At 39.8% G+C, this 19,652-nt stretch overlaps 1 protein-coding gene across 3 annotated transcripts in view; it reads left to right on the forward strand.

The window, feature by feature from the left end:
- Positions 1-19,652, forward strand: part of sorcs2 (sortilin-related VPS10 domain containing receptor 2) — an 893,773-nt gene that overhangs the window by 723,398 nt on the left and 150,723 nt on the right. For all 3 annotated transcript variants that reach the window (XR_012098663.1, XM_073043099.1, XM_073043098.1), the window contains exon 10: positions 7,329-7,475. Coding sequence is in view for 2 of the 3 variants with exons in the window: in XM_073043099.1 (XP_072899200.1) it covers positions 7,329-7,475 (147 nt within the window). In the remaining variant the exon portion in view is untranslated. The remainder of the gene's footprint in view (positions 1-7,328; positions 7,476-19,652) is intronic.

Raw genomic sequence — 19,652 nt, forward strand, 5'->3', positions numbered from 1 at the left:
CACTTCTTTCTCCTCAGTTACTTTCAGTATTATCTGACTCGTTTAATTACGGCAAATTGCCACCCTCTTTCAATGAGGCATCTATTATTCTTCTTTTAAAAAAGGGCAAAGACCCAACAGAGTGTTCCTCGTATAGGCCGATCTCTCTGCTCAATGTTGATGTAAAGATCTTAGCTAAAGTTTTGGCTCATAGATTAGAAAACGTTATTCCCTCCATTATCTCTGATGACCAAACAGGCTTTATTAAAAACCGTCTCCCTTTTTTTAACATTTGGCGTTTATTTAATATCTTATACTCACCTCCAACTAGGATTCCTGAATGTGTTATTTCCCTCGATGCGGAGAAAGCATTTGATCGTATAGAGTGGAACTACCTTTTTGCAGTCTTAGAAAAATTTGACCTCGGCCAAAGTTTCATCTCTTGGATCCAATTGCTGTACCTGTGTCCTACTGCTTCTGTTTTAACTAATTTTCAGAAATCCCAAGTATTTAATCTCAAACGTGGCACCCGTCAGGGATGCCCCTTAAGTCCCTTTCTCTTTGATTTGGCTATAGAACCTCTGGCGATAGCATTTCGAAACTGTCCTGAATTGACCGGGATTTGGAGAGGGGGTGTTGAGCATAAAGTTTCTCTCTATGCTGATGACTTATTACTCTTTCTCTCAAATCCGTCTACATCCTTACCTCTAATGTTTTCACTTCTTGACCAGTTTAGCCAGATCTCTGGCTATAAACTTAATTTACATACAAGTGAACTTTTCCCAATTAATAAAGAAGCACAAGAACTAACATTTTGTGATCTCCCTTTTAAAGTAGTCCATAATCAATTTACTTATCTTGGAATTACAGTCACAAGGAAGTTTAAAGATCTCTTTCGTGAAAACTTTGCCAATCTTTCATATGCTATAAAACAGAGTCTGGTACAATGGTCACCTCTATCTATGTCTTTGGTAGGTCGTATTAATGTTGTTAAAATGTATGTTCTCCCCAAATTTTTATACTTATTTCAATCTATCCCAATTTTTATTCCTAAATCTTTGTTTGATTCCTTAGACTCTATTATTTTGTCATATCTGTGGCAGAATAAGCGCTCTAGAATTAATAAAATCCATCTCCAAAAATCTAAAAAAAGAGGGTGGCATGGCTTTACCTAACTTTTGTTTATATTATTGGGCAGCTAATATACATTGTGCTACCTTTTGGTCTTTCTTCCATGGCCAACCCGAGTGCCCTAACTGGGTGGCAATGGAGTTGAGCCATTATCTATCTCTGCACTTCTTGGCTCTGCACTCCCTAGTAGTCTGCCCAGATCAATAGCTAATCCTCTTGTTAGACACACTTTGCGTATATGGGCTCAGTTCAGGAAATGCTATGGTTTCCAGGGGTTTTCCGTTTCCAGTCCTGTCGCACATAATCACCTTTTTTTACCTACTACGTACGATTCAGCATTCCATGTTTGGTATAGGAAGGGCATTAGACATTTTGAAGATCTTTTCATTGATAATCGCTTCGCTTCTTTTCAGCAGCTCTCTGTTAAGTTCAATCTGCCTAACGCTCATTTTTTCAGATATCTCCAAATCCGACACTTTATTGCTCCTTTAATTCCTAACTTTTCTGAAATGCCTGCGAAAAACGCTATGGACCTATTTCTTTCCATTAATCCACGAGGTAAAGGTTTAATATCAATTATCCGAGATAAACTAGCAGCCTTACAACGGGCCCCTGTGGATAAAATTAAAATGGCCTGGGAGCAGGATTTAAATATCTCCTTATCCGAGGAGAGCTGGGACTCAGTTCTCAAATCGGTTAACTCAACCTCTCTTTGTGCTCGCCATTGCCTTTTACAGTTTAAGATTGTTCATAGAGCCCATATGTCTAAATCTAAACTATCTCGATTCTACCCTAGCATTAGTCCACTCTGTGATAAATGCAAGAGGGGCGTGGCCTCTCTCATCCATATGTACTGGTTCTGTCCTAGCTTGGAGAAATTCTGGAAAGATGTCTTCACTACGTTATCGTGTATTCTGAATCAGCACCTAGAACCAAACCCCTTATTTGCTCTGTTCGGTTTTTGGGGCGAGACAGATTTATGTCTGGGTCTGACCAAATGCCGAATATTATCCTTTGCCTCTGTCCTGGCTAGACGCCTGATCCTCCTTAGATGGAGAGATGTTGCCCCGCCCACTCATGCGCAGTGGCTTAACGACATTATGGCCTGCTTGGACCTCGAAAAAATTCATTATTCAGTTCTTAATTCGGATCTAAAGTTCCATAAGGTCTGGGGACCTTTAATCGAGTACTTTCATAACCTTCCTCTTGACTAGGGTTTTTTTTTAATTCTTCTTTTCGGTCCCTTGCTTTCAGCTCCCTTTTTTTTCTGGTAGTAGGCATTATTATCCTCTGTTGCTAAGTGTATTCACAGTCTGGGAGTTTGACTGTCCTGATTTATACTCTCTATATTGTGTTGTGGTCGGTCTGGAGTTGTTTTTGTTTTTTCTTGTGTTGTAGGGCTTGGGGAGGATACTAAGCTTACTTGTCTTTAATTTAGGTGCTTTTTTGTTAAATTCTCTTCCTTTGTAGCATATTGTTATTGTATGCTTAATTTTGCACTGTATTAATGTTCCTCATTGGGATTTGGGGTTTTTAATTTGTAAAATGTTTTGAAAAACTAATAAAAAAAATTTAAAAAAAAAGAATTATAGGAAAGTTGTCAACAAAATAGAGAGAGTACAGAGGAGATTTACTAGAATGTTACCTGGGTTTCAGAACCTAAGTTACAGAGAAAGGTTGAACAAGTTAGGTCTTCATTCTTTGGAGCGTAGAAGGTTGAGGGGGGACTTGATAGAGGTATTTAAAATTATGAGGGGTATAGATAGAGTTGACGTGGATAGGCTTTTTCCATTGAGAGTAGGGGAGATTCAAACAAGAGGACATGTGTTGAGAGTTAAGGGGCAAAAGTTTAAGGGTAACACGAGGGGGAACTTCTTTACTCAGAGAGTGGTAGCTGTGTGGAATGAACTTCCAGTAGAAGTGGTAGAGGCAGGTTTGATGTTGTCATTAAAAAAAAATTGTATAGGTATATGGACAGGAAAGGAATGGAGGGTTATGGGCTGAGTGCAGGTCGGTGGGACTAGGTGAGAGTAAGCGTTTGGCACGGACTAGAAGGGCCAAGATGGCCTGTTTCCGTGCTGTAGTTGTTATATGGTTATAATTATGAGCACTGTGTCAATATGGAAGTAGGTTACTGATCAACCAGAATAACAGCACAGCACAACACAAGGGAACAATTTTTTGTTTGCATTTTTGTTGATGTGATTCCCCAAAAGCTCTGTTGTTTGTCATGGCAAAGGCAAGAGTAACAAAGATTCTCTCTTGTTTGAGAAAGGCAAAATGAGAGAATGAATCTCTTCTATCAAGGTTGTGGCTGATCACACCTCACAGTAAGGATCACTTTTCTTTTTGCCTTACCAATAACTTTCTGTATTTGTGTAACTTGTGCAAGTGCACCCAGGTCTTCTTTAGTATTCAGAAAATACTCTGCAGATGCTGGGGTCAAAGCAACACGCACAACATGCTGGAGTCCTGACAAAGGGTCTTGGCCCAAAACACTGACTGTTCGTTTCCACGGATGCTGCCTGACCCTCTGAGTTCCTCCAGCGTGTTGTGCGTGTTGCTTCTTTAGTATTCTTTCTAGTAACCCCCATGTTTCCTCTTCTTGTATGTCATCCTTTGACAGACCCCTTAGACCTTTGATTGATAGCTATTTTGGTAAAATTAATAAACTTGGATGCAAGGCGGTCTGAAGGGAGGTCCTGGATCTGAAGAGCAATTTGTGGTGTAGAGGGATTAGACTGTGAGAAAACAAAATATAACTGCAGATCTGGAATCTGAAACAAAAAAATAACAGGAATGCTGGAAGAACTTTTCTAGTCAAACAGCATCAGTGGAAAGTGAAATAAGTGAACATTTTAAGTCAGCAATCCTTCCCAAGAACTAGGGAGAGTGGGGAGTTTACATGGATACAGATTATGACAAATTAGGTAATAAGGAGCAAGAGTACTGACCATTAACAAAGCACTTTAAGGAAATGGGGTGAGAACAGGACATGGGCATGAGAATGGCAAATGATGAGAGAGCAATTTTTTTTGAAGTTCATTCCAGAGTGCCAAGACAGAAGATGCGATGGAGTGCAAGAGAAGGCAGATGTTGAAATATAATAGAGGGCTTCAAGTTGAAACATCTGCAATTCCTGTCCTCCCCACTTTGCCGCTCAACCTGATGATTGTTGTTAATGCAGATGAGATGTTCTAAAATGAAGTGAAAGTTGAACTCGTGGGGGGGGGGGGGGGGGTTGGTAAGAGCAAACGTGCAGGAAGTTAAGGAAATGTGATTTTCATCTCCGTCCACCACAGCAGTGGGGAAGCCTGATTTCAGTATCAGTACAAAGTGCAATGGCCCATTCGTACAGCAGAGATGATGGAAACTAAGAAACTTGCAGAAAGGAAGGTTGTCCTTGCTGGAGGCAGGGCAAGAGGATATACAGTCAAGGTAGATGTAGGTCTCTGGGCTTCTAAAAGGTGTTAGTTACTAGTCTGTCCCCTGTGATGGAGACAGCAAGATCCACAAAGGGAAGGGAAGTGTCAAAGATGCAGCCTGAAAACATGAGAGCAATAAAAAAGTGATGACTTTTTCAGGTTCAGTAAGAGTGCCGGATGAGGCACCAATGTAGTCATCAATAATTTGGAGAAAGAGTTGTGGGAATGATCCCAAATAAACCCAAAGTGACTATTTTACATATCCAGCAAAATAACATTCCAATAAGTGGTTAATAATGATCTGCAGAAATTCAAGAAAAGCACACTGTATTATCCTGTTTGGACGTTTGATGCTGCTACAGCAAATGGAAAAGGAATGAATTTGATGACCGAATTTGGTGAAAAGTTACACTGAGATTGTGTCTAAAGTGTACGTCCCTTTAGTGCATCACCTCTTAACAGGATCTCACAACTCAATTTGCTAACTCTCATTTCTCTATATATTTTCAACTGCATTTGAGATATGAGCATTTTATTGGATAACATTTATGAATCTGATTTGATTACCCAAGTGTATATTATTAAATCATTTATTGATGCTTTGGCTGTTTGGTATTTTAAAGCACTTATTCTAATTTGGCCTAACATTGAAAAAAATCTATACAGTATTTTTAATACTTACGAATTTAAGAGGACAAAGTTCAAAGTAAATTTTAATATCAGTGTACATACTATACACGTCACCATATAAACCCTGAGATTCATTTTCTTGCAGGCATACTCAATAAATCCATAATAGAAAGCTTGGGCATTGTGTAAAAGACCATTGCACAAAAGGAAATAAGTAATAATAATAAATAAATAAGCAATAAATTTCGATACCATGAGATGAAGAGTCCTTGAAAGTGAGTCCGTAGATTGTGGGAACTGTTCAGTGATGGGGTGAGTGAAGTTGTGAAGTTATGCCCACTGGTCAAGAGCCTGATGGTTGAGACTGTTCCTGAATCTGGTGGTGTGAGTCCTGAGGCTCCTGTACCCCCTTCTTAATGGCAGCAGCACGAAGAGACCATGACTGGTTGGTGGCCCCTGATGATGGATGCTGCTTTCTTGCAACATCACTTCATGTAGATGTGCTCAATGGTGGGGAGGGCTTTACCCGTGATGTACTGGGCTGAATCCATTACCTTTTTGTAGGATTTTCCATTCGAGAGAAATCTGTTCAAAATGTTTCCATACCAGGCTGTGATGCAGCCAGTCAATTTACTCTCCACTACACATCTAGAAGTTTTTGAAATGTTTTAGATGTCATGCCGAATCTGCACAAACTCCTAAGGAATTAGAGGCGCTGCCATGCTTTCTTTGTAATTGTACTTACGGCACGAGGACAGGACAGGACAGGTACTCAGAAATAATAACACGGAGGAATTTAAAGTTGCTGACCCTCTCCACCTCTGGTCCTCCATGGGCTTCTGGTTTCCTCCTGCTGAAGTCAGTGATCAGCTCCTTGGATTTGCTGACATTGACTAAGAAGTTGTGGCAGCACTAAGCCAGATATTCAATCTCTCTCCTATATGTTTCATCAGCACCTTTGATTTGGCCTATGACAGTGGTGTTGTCAGCAAACTTGAATATGGTATTGGAGCTGTGCTTAGCCTCACAGTCAGACGTATAAAGCGAGAAGATCAGAGGGTTAACACACAGATTTCTGGTGCACCTGTGCTGAAGGAGATGTTGTTGCCAATCCAAACTGACTGGAGTCTCAAGTGAGGATATTGAAGGTCCAATTGCATAAGGAGGTATTGAGGCCAAGGTCCTATAGTTTTGAGGAGATGATGGTATTGAATGCCAAGCTGGAGTTGTAGCTATCAACGAATTAATGTGAATAAAGGAGTCTCACTGGATATTAAATAGAACGGTATAAGATCCTGGGACAAGTACCTATGTCAGGATCTTGTTTATTGACTACAGCTCAGTGTTTAACACCATCACTCCTACAGCTACAAAACCTGGGCCTCTGGTCCTCCCTCTGAAACTAGATCTTTGACTTCCTAACTGGAACACCACAATCTGGCACAGCACAAATGCTATCTATAAATTTGCTGATGATACATTGTTGGCAGAATTTCAGATGGTGACAAGAACGAGGTAGATCAGCTAGTTGAGTGGTGTTGCAGCAACAACCTTGCACTCAACGTAAGTAAAACCAAAGAACTGATTGGGAACTTCAGAAGGGGTAGGCTGAGGGAACACACACCATCCTCAGAGAGGGATCAGATGTGGAGAGAGAGTGAGCAATTTCAAGTTCCTGGGTGACAGAGTGAGCAATTTCAAGGCTGGATTCTGAGAGGCCTGGTTTTTTTTAAAAAAGTAGCTGTTGTTCACTGAGAACTAGACCAGGGGCATAGATTGCAGGTAATTGGTAAAAGGATGATGGGGAAAATAAATAAAATATTCCTTACCTGGAAGAATGGGCATAAAAGAAGAACCATTATCATGTTAAAATTACTTGGATGAGCTTTTGATGTGTAGTCAGCTACAGAACAGCAATGAGCCAAGATTGGGAAGAGGAGTTGTGCTGGAGAGATGTTTATGGACAATGAGTTGTGCTGGAGAGATGTCTATGGACAATGAGTTGTGCTGGAGAGATGTCTATGGACAATGAGTTGTGCTGGAGAGATGTCTATGGACAATGAGTTGTGCTGGAGAGATGTTTATGGACAATGAGTTGAGTGAGACTTAAGGCCTGTAAAGTTCACCACTTACTTTTCTTTTCCACCTGTGTTTTCCTTAAAGGTACAAGGAGTTAAAGGAGTTTTCCTGGCAAATAGAAAAGTAAATGGTAAAGTGAAAACTTACATCACTTACAACAAAGGTCGTGATTGGCAATTATTGACTCCACCTGCAACTGATATGAATGACAAGCCAACCAGCTGTCATCTGGTAAGCTTCTCTCCGGATATTTACGCTGTTCAGTTCTTCTTGTTGGTTTTAATTGCAAATTATCATTGCCTTGAAAGTTGTGAGCTGTTTTCTTGGAATATTCAAACATTTTTGCATGATTCCACTCTGTTGATTCATTTCGTGCAATGGTTTCACAGTGTGACATCACAAGGTGCCTGCATACTTAGCCATGGTTGGTCTTGCAAACAGGGAAAGCAGCGTGGATGCCAGTACTTCCTGCTTGGTTTTGCACAGCTGCTGTCACGGTGCTGTGCAGCAAGCACAGCAGAATCCAGGCCTTCATGTGACCCTCTCTGTGCTGTCACATTGCAGCAGAAACCCTTGTTATGAAGCCAAGTATGGTCTATATAAACAGCTTTCAAAATGATTTGCTGTTCCCTGCTACCCTGTTCCTGACTATTGAAGTTTGAAGCCTATGGTAGTTGTATGATTTGCACAGCTGCACAGCTATGAAACTTTGGTGGATTTGTGACTAACCAATGACAAGTGCCCTCTGAAACATTATGACCTAATATCCTACAGAGTACTCGAAAGAAAATTGGCACCGTTCATTTTGTACCCTATTGCATCCATCACTTATTCTCTGCAGCAACTAAATGGGACAGAGCTTATAAGCAAGCATTCTTTATGATTGCTAATAATTCTCAATTAATAGCAGTGGCTGAAATAATAATATTCACTAAGTGGCCACTTTTTTTAGATGCACCTGTACATCTGCTCGTTAATGCAAATATCTAATCAACCAATCATGTGGCAGCAGATCAATGCAGAAATGTTCAAGAGGTTCAGAACAAACATCAGAGCAGGGAAGAAATATGATCCAAGTGACTGTGAGAAGATTGTTGGTTTGAGTATCTCAGAAACTTCTGATCTGGGATTTTCATGCACAACAGTGTCTAGAGCAGAGGTTCCCATCTTTTTTATGCCATGGACTAACACCATAAGATTGGGAACCCCTGGTATAGTTTACAGAAAATGGTGCAAAAAACAAAATTACGACAGTTCTATCCCTTGTTAATGAGAGAAGTCAGAGGAAAATGGCCAGACTGGTTCAAGCTTGACAGGACGGTGACAATGACTCAAGTAACCATGAATTATAACAATGGTGTGCAGAAGAGCATCTTTGAAAACGCAACATGTCAAACCTTGAAGTAGATGGGCTACAGCAGCAGGAGACCACACAATGTTCAACAGTACCTAATAAAGTGGCCACTGAGTGTAGAAGAAGACATCTTATATTGTACATAAACAGTGCCATGTAAAGGTATTTGGCCCCGACCATTTGTTCACTTAAATGAGTATTACAACCAGGGATTTTGATCAATTTAACTGAGAATTTTTATTTGTGAATCACATGCTCCTTCCCCCCCACCCCCACAGTAAAGTTAGGTAAACAGGGAAAATTGTAAAGCATGAAAAACTAAAAATTCTAAAACTGAAATGTCAGCATTTCAAAAGTACTCATCCCCCTTTGCTCAGTTAAGGTCAACTTAGTTGAACAACCTCTCAGCTGTTACAGCCAGTAGTCTTTTTGGATAAGTCTCTACTAGATTTGCACAATGTGATGGAGCAAGATTTGTCCATTCCTCCTTGCAAAATTGCTCAAACTGTGCCAAGTTAGTTGGGGAGCAGCGGTGGACAGGGATCTTGCGGTTTTGCCTGAGATGTTCGATCGGGTTAAGGTCAGGACTCTGGGCCACTCGAGGACATCAGTGTTCTTCATTTGAAGCCTCTCCATGATTGCTCAGGCAGTGTGCTTTGGGTCGTTGTCCTGCTAAAAGATGAACTTCCTCCCCAGTTTAAGCTTTCTGGCAGAGGCTAGCAGGTTTTTAAATCCAGGGTCTCTCTGTGTTTAGCAGCATTCATTGTCCCATCCATCCTGACCAGATTTCCAGTCGCTGCAGCGGAAAAGCAAATTTTAAAAAAGAAGTTCAAAGTGAATTTGTTATCAAAGTACCGTAGATTCCGGATTATAAGCCGCTACTTTTTCCCCACATTTTGAACAGCTTTGAACTCTGCGGCCTTTAATCCAGAGCGGCTAATACATGGTTTTTTTTCATGCCGCCTCGTAAACATTTTGCCTCGTAACAGTAGACCAATAAAATTGATGAGTAGTTCACAGAGGTCCAATGAAATTGTACGATAAATCAAGCGCACTTTCACAATTAAATTATTGTAAATCAGTCATTTGTACTCACCCTCATCAACATGGAAAATACTCGAACAAAAGCAAGACCCGAGCGCGTCAGACCCGAGCGCATCAGACCCGATTAGACCCGATCGCGTTACGCAAGCGCGTCAGACCCGATTAGACCCGATCGCGTTACGCAAGCGCGTCAGACCCGAGCGCGTCAGACCCGATTAGGCCCGATCGCGTTACGCAAGCGCGTCAGACCCGATTAGACCCGATCGCGTTACGCAAGCGCGTCAGACCCGAGCGCGTCAGACCCGATTAGACCCGATCGCGTTACGCAAGCGCGTCAGACCCGAGCGAAAACGCTGCTTTTAAGTTAAAGGTGATCAATAACTTTTCCTGGTAGGCTGCAGTATATATATTTTTACCAGTCGCTAGGAGATATTGGAATGTTGTTCGTGCTGTTCAGTAAAAAAGTATATGCAACGTAATTTGTGTTACCGATACATATGTATATTTAAAAGTAGCGGTGCGGCCTAAAATCCGGTGCGGCCTTTACAATTAAAAAATTGATTTTATTTCTAAAATTAGAGCCAGCGGCTTTTAATCAGGTGCGCTCTGTAGTCCGGAATCTACGGTACATATTCCACTATATACAACCCTGAGATGTTTTCTTGTCAGCATGTTCAATAAATCGATAATAGAATAATAAACATAATAGAATCAATTAAAGTCTGCACCAACTTGGGCGTTCAGCCAGTGTGCAAACGACAACAAGCTGTGCAAGTGCAAAAAGAAATAAATAATAATAGTAAATAAATAAGCAGTAAATATCAAGAACATGATTTGACCTCCAACCCGTGCACAATTGACTGTTTAATTATAATTGGCCCATTTTGTTTCTTTCTTTTCTTTACTATCCCTTTAGTTAATATTCATAAATATAATTCCTTTAATTGTATGCAGTATGCTGTCTTATTTCCTGGCATGAGTTGTAACAGGGTACATCCACACAAACCGGGATTTGGCGTGGGAGAGCCATCCCGATCTCTCAGGTTTGGCAGGACCGCAGTGTGTATTCCCCAGATTTAGCAGCCCAAGGAAACTGGGGAGTTTCACTTACAGAGAATGTTTTTCTCGGTTATCTTTTTAAACATTTCATCCAGGTGAAGTTGTTTCATGTGTTTTGATCTCTCCCTGTGTAATTAAATAAAAATTCATTAGCTCTTGTTCTGTCATGAAGTTACATTTCTCTAACCCTTTAATTAAATCACTCAAGCACTCAACTAGCTTGTCAGTAGTAAGCCTTTCAGTTTCATCCATCTCATCTTCACCACTGACAGTGCTTTTCTCAACACTGTCTATAATTTCCCAGTCCATAAGGTGATGAGTAACAGGTGTTTTGTCATCGGCAATCATCCACTCATGTAGGTTTTCTTCATTAAGACTACTTGCTAGAACTTTGAAAGCAGGTGGGTCCTGTAACACTTCTTGCATTCGCAAGCAAATCATGAACAACTACTTTCTCCTTGGGTACATGAAATCCTGTAAAATCATTGTCAAGCTTTTCTTCAGGCTCAGTATCAAAATCAAGGCAGGCCACAACTTAAGCCAGCCATTCTTTAGTGTTGAAGGTTCTACCTTCTTCCACCCTCTAGCAACGAACCAATGGATGGCCTTCATGTTAAATTCTTTAATAAATGTCTGTACAGAATTACCAGCATTCATCTCATCTAAAAGATGTTTCATGAAAAGTGAGCGATCCCTGGCCTTTAGAGAGTGTGGTGTTCCTTGGTCTTGCACTAGGATAAGCGATGTACAGTACACTGTAAAAACATTATTCTTACATGTTCAGCTTTGGGGTGAGCCGAACAATTATCTAAAATAAGAAGAATTTTGCAGTCTTTGGGTAGCCCTACAGATATGTAATGTGCTCTGGCTTCTGGCATAAAATACTTATTAAACCACTCTAACACAATATCAGTGATAAATTAGCCATTTTTATTTGCATGATGTTACTGAGTAAATTTTAACACCTTTCAAGGTCCTAGGGCATGTACTTTTTCCGATCACCAGTGGTTTGCATCTGTGAGTACCTGCTGCGTTGGAGCACCCTAAAATGGTGATTCTATCCTTAGATTGCCTGAATCCCGTGGGATCATCTGTTGCTGTATTTCTCGGCGTGCATCGCCAGCGTAATGCAGTTTCATCTGCATTATGCACCTACTCAGGACTGAGGTTCTCATCAGCTATGAGCTTCGCTCACTCATCCACGTACTTGGTAGCTCCTTCATAGTTTGCAGACCATTTTGGTCCAGACTCTTTATGGATGCAAATTCCATGGGGCTTCTTAAACCTTTGAAGCCATCCTTCACTGTAGTCGCAAGCTTGTTCTAATTTAAGTTCTTACTGGAACAACCTAGCTTGATTCATTATCAGACGGTCTGATAAGTCGACTCCATAACTCCGAAACTGGTGAAGCTATTCAATCATCACTCGATCACGTTCAGTGCTCTTACCGACTCTAGAATTGCTAATGTTTTTCTTTCTGGTGCTTTATATCATACACAGTTGATGAACCAATACCATATAAGTCACACAGCTTACGCACAGAAACACCTTGGTCCAGATTTTTTTCAACATTTCAGCCTTCTGTTGGATTGGTACAGACTGATGTTTCCATTTGACACCAACACTGGAACTTGCACTTATCTTAGAAGCCATAGCTGGGGTTAAATTTATGTAAAATAAGCACAAAATATCAGGTCTACCACCAACAAGTGCAATGTAAGTACGGTAATAAAATAGCTTGCTTTTGTCAAAATGAGTCTCACCACATGTGGTGCAGCGTGCACTGCACATAGTGCCATCTGGTGGCCGCTTACAGTAAGCTACACCTTGTAATTTCATCCAAATTAAAAGCTAAGCCGAGCCATCAGTTTCCAGAAGATTGGTGGTCAACCTATTAGATATATGGAACATGTACCACTTAGTATCGCGGCCAAAAAGATCCACTTTAGTCTCATCCGACCACAAGACCTTCTTGTATCTTGTAAGTGACACTATGCAAAGCCTTCACAGGAAAGGAAGCCAGGGCTTCTTCCTTGCCACTCTTCCATAAGTACCCTTCTTATACAAGGCCTTAGAGATTGTGGATCCATGAACTTCATCTCCAGTCACAGCCACTGATTTCTGCATCTCACTCAGACTGACTGTTGGTGTTGTAGTAGCATCTCTTACAAGCGCCATTCTCCTTCAGTGAGTAAATTTGGCATGACCTAGGCAGTGTAGATGTTGTTTCATACTTTTTCCACAATGGATTACACTGAGCTCCCAGGTATGTTCAGTGCCTTTGAGATGGCCCTGTACCCGTCCCCAGATTTGTGCTTCTCTATTAGCATTTCCCTGACTTGTCTTAAATGCTCTTTTGTCTTCAGTTTGGTTTGGACTGTTGAAAATCCACCATACCGTTGGACCATACAAAGAGAGGAGGTATTTATTCTTATGAATTCATTAAAAGCAGTTGATCCTCCAACTTTCTGCATCAACAAGTTAGAGTTGGAAAAGTAATTTACAGTAGTGCACCTGAGGACAGTTAACATAGTAATTACAAAGGGGATGAATATTTTTTTAGCCTCACGATTTTGATTTTTAATTTTTAGTAAATTGTTAACAGGTTTTGGAATTTTTCTTTTGACTTGACGTGATGCACAATGTTTTGTCAAAAAATCCTACTTCAATATATTTTAAATTTAGAAAATCAGACAGTAAAATGTGAAAATAGTTGTCGGGGCTGAATACTTTTTCAAGGCACTCTAGTTTCTGGAGGATGTACATGCTGAATGCATTATCTCTGTACACTTTATACTCTAGAATGCACAGTTAATATTTATTTACTGGCATAAAATTTGTCTACAATTTCCATGTTATGGAGTCAAACCAAGGGCTAGCTGGCTGTTAAAAAAAGAAAGTGAAAATCGTAAATAGATTTAAAAATGTGAACTTTAAGTATTTTGTGTCTGAACTTACATTGGTTGGCTATGGATCATGGATTTATCTTGTAAAATTTATTTCAACATATTGGATTATAAAAGAACAGAATGAGAACTATAATCAAAAGCAGGTCATTCTGTCTCAAGTTATATTTTCAACAATAACTCCAGACTGCTGTGATCCAAAGTTGCCGTAATCTTAACAAATTCTGCAAATGTGTCATGATTTAAAATAAGAGCTCTCTCCCAGATGAGCGCAATGCTTTTTATGCATACTTTGAAAGGGAGAATAAACCTGCATCTGTGCAGATCCCTGCAGTGTCTGGTGACCCTGTGATCTCAGTCTTGGCGGCCAACGTCAGAACATCTTTCAAGAGGGTGAACCCTCACGAGGTGTCAGGCCCTGATGGCGTACCTAGTTGGGCATTGACAACCTATGCCAACCAACTGGCAGGGCTGTTTAGGACATCTTCAATCTCTCACTGCTGTAGTTGGAGGTTCCTACCTGCTACAAAAGGGTGATGATCATACCAGTGCCCAGGAAGAGCAGGGTGAGCTGCCTGAATGACATCACCCAGTTGTACTCACATCTGCTATGAGGAAATGCTTTGAAGATGGCCAGAATCAAATCCTGCCAAAGCAAGGGCCTGGACCTGCTGCAATTTGCCTGTCACCACAATACAAACACCTACAGTACATCAGGTTGCTGTTTATTTTTGTTCTCGCTTGTCTTCTTGCACTATTTACTTAATTTAGTTGTAATATGTATGTCTCACTGTAATTTATAGGTTTTTATTAGTATGTATTGTAATGTATTGCTGCTGTGAAACACTGAATTTCATTACGTATGCCAGAGATATTAAACCTGATTCTGGTTCTGATCCTATCCGTTGCTTTCTCAGTAATGTTAATGTAATTTTATAAGTCATATATAAAATAAAAGAAATATCAGTTTGATATCCTGTCAGAACTAAGCCATGGCTTTAAAAACTTAGACATTTAGTTTTATTCAATGAAAACTGAAAACGGTTGAGGTTTTCTGGGTACTCAAGATATGACAGATGCTGGAATCTGAAGATGAAAATGATTCTTCCTCAATGCTCTTCTCAACTCCTTATCCCTTATTCTAAACCTTTGCCCCGGAAATGCTTCCAATTATCCATCCCTTTTACAATTGTGTATCCCACTACTCTGTGCACCTCCAAGCCCTGCCAGCCTCCTCTACTCCAAGGAAAACAGAGATGTCCCATTCCCGTCAATGTTCTGATAAGCCTCCACTGCACCCTCTCCAGTATAGCATTTCCATGCTATATATGTTGACCAGAGCTGTGCACTGTACCCCAGTATGACCCAACAAATATCTTCTTTTATTATAACTGCTTTGGAGATTTTGGGTTTGTGTTGCAGATAATACCCTGCTTTCTCATGCCCTTTCTGGGCTTGCCTTCCCATTCACACCCTCATTCCATATCCTTTGATGCCTCAAACCTTACAAATCTGGGCCAATTTCAACTGTAAATTTGCATCACCAATCTGAAAAGGCCATAGTCAAAGTTACAAGTGATATTCTTTGTGACCACAGTACACGATCATGTCTGTTCATCTCAGCAATTTGCTGCATTTAATTTCACACTATTTAACCCCTGTATCTATTCTGTGTGTGGGTTATTGGGTCAGGCAGTCTTGGTTTAATGCACTCATCCAAAGTATCTTAATGTCCAGATGTGGAATTCCTCAAGGATGCATACTAGGATTCTCCTCCTCCAACAGAATCATCAGATAATATGGTTTCCAATATCAGAACCAGGTTTAATATCATCGGCATATGTCATGAAGTTTGTTGTTTTGCAGCAGCAGTAGATTGCAATACATAATAAAAACGATAAATCACAATGTATATATTAAAAATTAAATTAACCAAGTTGTGCAAAAGGAAAGAAAAAAAATACAGAGGTAGTGTACATGGGTTCATTGTCCATTCAGAAATCTGAAGGTGGAGGGGAAGAAGCTGTTCCTGAAACATTGGGTGTGTGTCTTCAGGCCCCTGTACCTCCTGTTTGATGATAGAAATTAGAAGGGGGCATGTCCTGGCTGATGGGGGTCCTTAACGATGGATGTTGCCTTTTGAGGCATGGGCTTTTGCAGCCGTCCTTGATGCTGGGGAGGCTAGTGCCCATGATGGATCTGGCTCTTCCTGATCCTGTGCAGTGGCCCCTCCAACCAGTCGGTGGTCCAACCAGTTAGAGTGCCCTCCGTCGTACATCTATAGAATTTTGTGAGTCTATGATGACATACCAAATTTCATAAATCTGCTAATATAATGTTGACACCCAGGAACTTGAAATTGATTTTAGAGCTGCTAAGCTCTGTAGAGTTGTAATATTTAGTTTTCTTCCCATTCTGCATAAAAAGACTGAAATGTTATAATTGTGAAGCTTTTTTGTTCTTACAGAGCTGACATAAGGAACATGAGGTTGTTTACACATTGTCTCTTGAGCTCTTGATAAGGAATCAGTTTATATGAAAAACCTAAGCAGATTTTGGAAGTCTAGGGTGCAGGAGAATTCTTGGGTTGAAAAGGATTAAGTGTTGATAATGTGAGATTGAATCTTCATCTTAATGGTAATAATTATAGAGGGTAAAAAATAGGAAATGGAAACACCGCAACAAAGATCCAGTGGTATCCTAAAGCCCTTTCATCTGCATTCGTATCAGGATTTGTGAAATTAATTTGCTCTTCGCTATAGAAGGAAGAAGGAAAGTGAAGTTTTTCTCATAGTTACCCAACAGTGTGTTTGCTTCATGTCTGCACTTATTTCTTACTTGTATCTGGGGTGGAAGCAATATCACTATGTACATACCATCCCTAATTTCCCTTAAACTACTTGCTGGAACAACTGTATATGGTGAAAGTGCTCTTGTACAGAAGCTGGGAGGGAGTTCTATTTTCTCACACAGACAGTGGAGGAACAGTGTGATACTCGCATGTCTCCATGATGTGAAACTTGCACCAGTGAAGTAGTGCCGGTCCATCGTTCTCTCTAAGCTGCTCGTGTGTGCAGTAACTGAAATGCTCCTGTGCACATAGCCTTTGTGGCCACACAGCTGGAGATTTCTCTTATGTGACATTAATGTACTTTTGAAATTATGGTAATATAATTTTGAAATCTATGTTAATATAATTGTGAAATACCCTGTAATTATGTGTTAATGAATATAATCCATAAATTTTCTAAATAATAAACGTACCATAACCTTTACTTTGAAATATTTTAGAGCTTCAATGTATTTAAATTGTCAGTGTTTCAAGTTACAACACTGTTGTAAAAATAAGTACCTCATCTTCTGTAACAGAGATACGATCCGTAACCTCACCACCATATTGCCTCACTTCTACATGCTCTATGTTCATTGCCTAAGTAAATGCAGATGCAAAAATATCTGTTTAAAATCTCCCCTGTGTCTTTCGGTTCTATGCACAGATGACAATGCTGATCTTCAAATGAACCAATTTTGTCCTTTGTCATCCTTTTGCTCTTAATATATCTGTAAATGTCCTTGGAATTCTCCTTCACCTTGTCTGCCACAGCAAATCCATGCCTTTTTTTAACCCTCCTAATTTCTCTCTTAAGTGATCTCTTGCATTTTTTATGCTCCTGAAACACCTTGTTACCTTTACCACGGTTGAAATAGAAAAAGGCACAGAGTAAGTAACAGCTGTTCAGCCAAACATTATGTATCTGACTCAGTCTACATTGCCTCTGAAGGAGAATATTTTTTTTCTGTGCAAATTCATTTACTTTTCATTTTGTTTTGTATTTTTTTCCTGAGAAATTTAAGATCTGTTGAAGTTCCACTTTTTTTGAGTGGAGTTTGATTTGTAATTAAATTGCAAATATTATTAATGAAATATTGCTCATTTTGGATAATGAATGTCAGGACTTGCATAGAAGACCAACAATGTTTTGTAGCCTGGGGAAAAATACATACACAGGATAACAAATATTTTTCCAGGTCTTTAATTCCTTTATCTGTTTTAGATGATTTAATGCAGAAAGAGGGTATCGAAAATAAAAAAAACAAGGAAATGAATTTTTAAAAAACAACAAAATGAATTAAAAAAACCACAGTTCCTACGATTACAATCTCAGTTTAATTTCAGACTGCACCCTTGTTACGTATGCAGTATGAAAGAAACTTAAAAAAAATTTACAGAACCAATACGGTAGTGGCAATTATTTGGAACACACTTGTTTAACTTCCAAACACACACATGCTAGACCTTGAAACGAGCTTTCCTTGCTCACGTAGGCTGATAAGGAACGTCACGCAATCATGTAATCCAGCGCTGATTAATTTTACTCATGAAAATCTTTCCTCGCCAAACCTGGGAAAAGCACTCAAGTGTTCTCTGTAGAACATGGCAACTCTTTGCTCTACTCAACCTGTGCATAATGACGTCACCATTTTCTCTTAAAGGCACAGGTAGCTGCTATCTTACCATTACCAGGGTAAATAAGTGCACTTTAACATTAAAAAAATGATATTCAACAATCACCAGTTTACAGGTGTAATAACAAATTTGAGTACTTCAATCATTAAAATCTATATATTTCCAAATTTATCACGGTCCTTATTTTTATTATCTTTTTAACTGGGCTTTCTGAGTTGTAAACTAATTTATATTGCTCTACAACATTTAGGCAAATGATGTTCTATATTTCATTTAATATCAAAGTTCTGCATTTGGGCTTGTATATGATGGGAAAGGAAAATTTCCTTAACACATAGGGAGTGACATGATAGTGGTTAGCACAATACTGTACAGTGCCAGAAACCTGGGCTCAATTTCTACTGTTGCTTGTAAGGAGTTTGCACGTTCTCCCCATGACTGTGTGGGTTTCCTCCAAGTGCTCCAATTTCCTCCCACAGTCCAGAGACGTACCAGTTGGTAGGTGAATCAGTCATTGTAACTTCTCCTGTGATTAGGCTAGGGTTGCTGGGTGGCGCTCTCAAATGGCCAGAAGGGCCTATTCCAGTTTGTATCTCAGTAAATATTTACTTGACACTGAGATTTTGCTTGTTGCCAAGATGATGTTGAAACCTAACAAGATATGCCTGATTTCTTGTTACCTATAATCAAATAGTTTGATATTGCTGTGGAGTTCAAATTTAAAATGATTATCAATTCTCCTCTGCTGCCTTACCACATCTGATGCAGACAGATATTTCAGAGTGGTACATTTCACCATGGCTTTACTTCCACAAATATGAGATCCGGTGAAGGAGTACAAAGCTGGTATGTATGACGTTTTATTCACCGATTGAAGGAAGATGAATCAGGGTCCATTTGCAGAGGTTACTTCACTCGCATGTCGACCTGCTCGGAGGTAGCTAGCTAAGAAAAAATTGATGCAGGAACAAAGATCAGTGGATGTCTTATGTAGGTAAGGGTGTCAAGGAATCTGGATCAAAGTGGATCAAAAGGGATTTGGACACTTAAGCTATGAGAACTCACAAATGATGGAGAACTACTGTATATGTAATGTATATTTGATAAAGATGAATTATAATTAAAGATGACCAATCAGTATACAGGTACACCTTTGTTAACCTGATATGGAAAATACTAAATGAGGAAAAATATTTGAACAGCTCCTGAAAATAGAAAGTTGCCAACATTTATTTGCTCTCAGAACTTAAACATATTTTCCTTAACAATTTATTTTCATTCATTTAACACACAAACTAGGTGTTAATAACCATATAACAATTACCTCACGGAACAGGCCATCTCAGCCCTTCTAGTCCGTGCCGAACGCTTACTCTCACCTAGTCCCACTGGCCCGCACTCAGCACATAAGCCCCCATTCCTTTCCTGTCCATATACCTATCCAATTTTATTTTAAATGACAATACCGAACCTGCCTCTACCACTTCTACTGGAAGCTCGTTCCACACAACTACCACTCTCTGAGTAAAGAAATTCTCCCCTGCGTTACCCTTAAACTTTCGCCCCCTAAGTCTCAA

The sequence above is a fragment of the Hemitrygon akajei genome, chromosome 4, assembly GCF_048418815.1.
Source record: "Hemitrygon akajei chromosome 4, sHemAka1.3, whole genome shotgun sequence".
Classification (NCBI taxonomy): Eukaryota; Metazoa; Chordata; class Chondrichthyes; order Myliobatiformes; family Dasyatidae; genus Hemitrygon; species Hemitrygon akajei.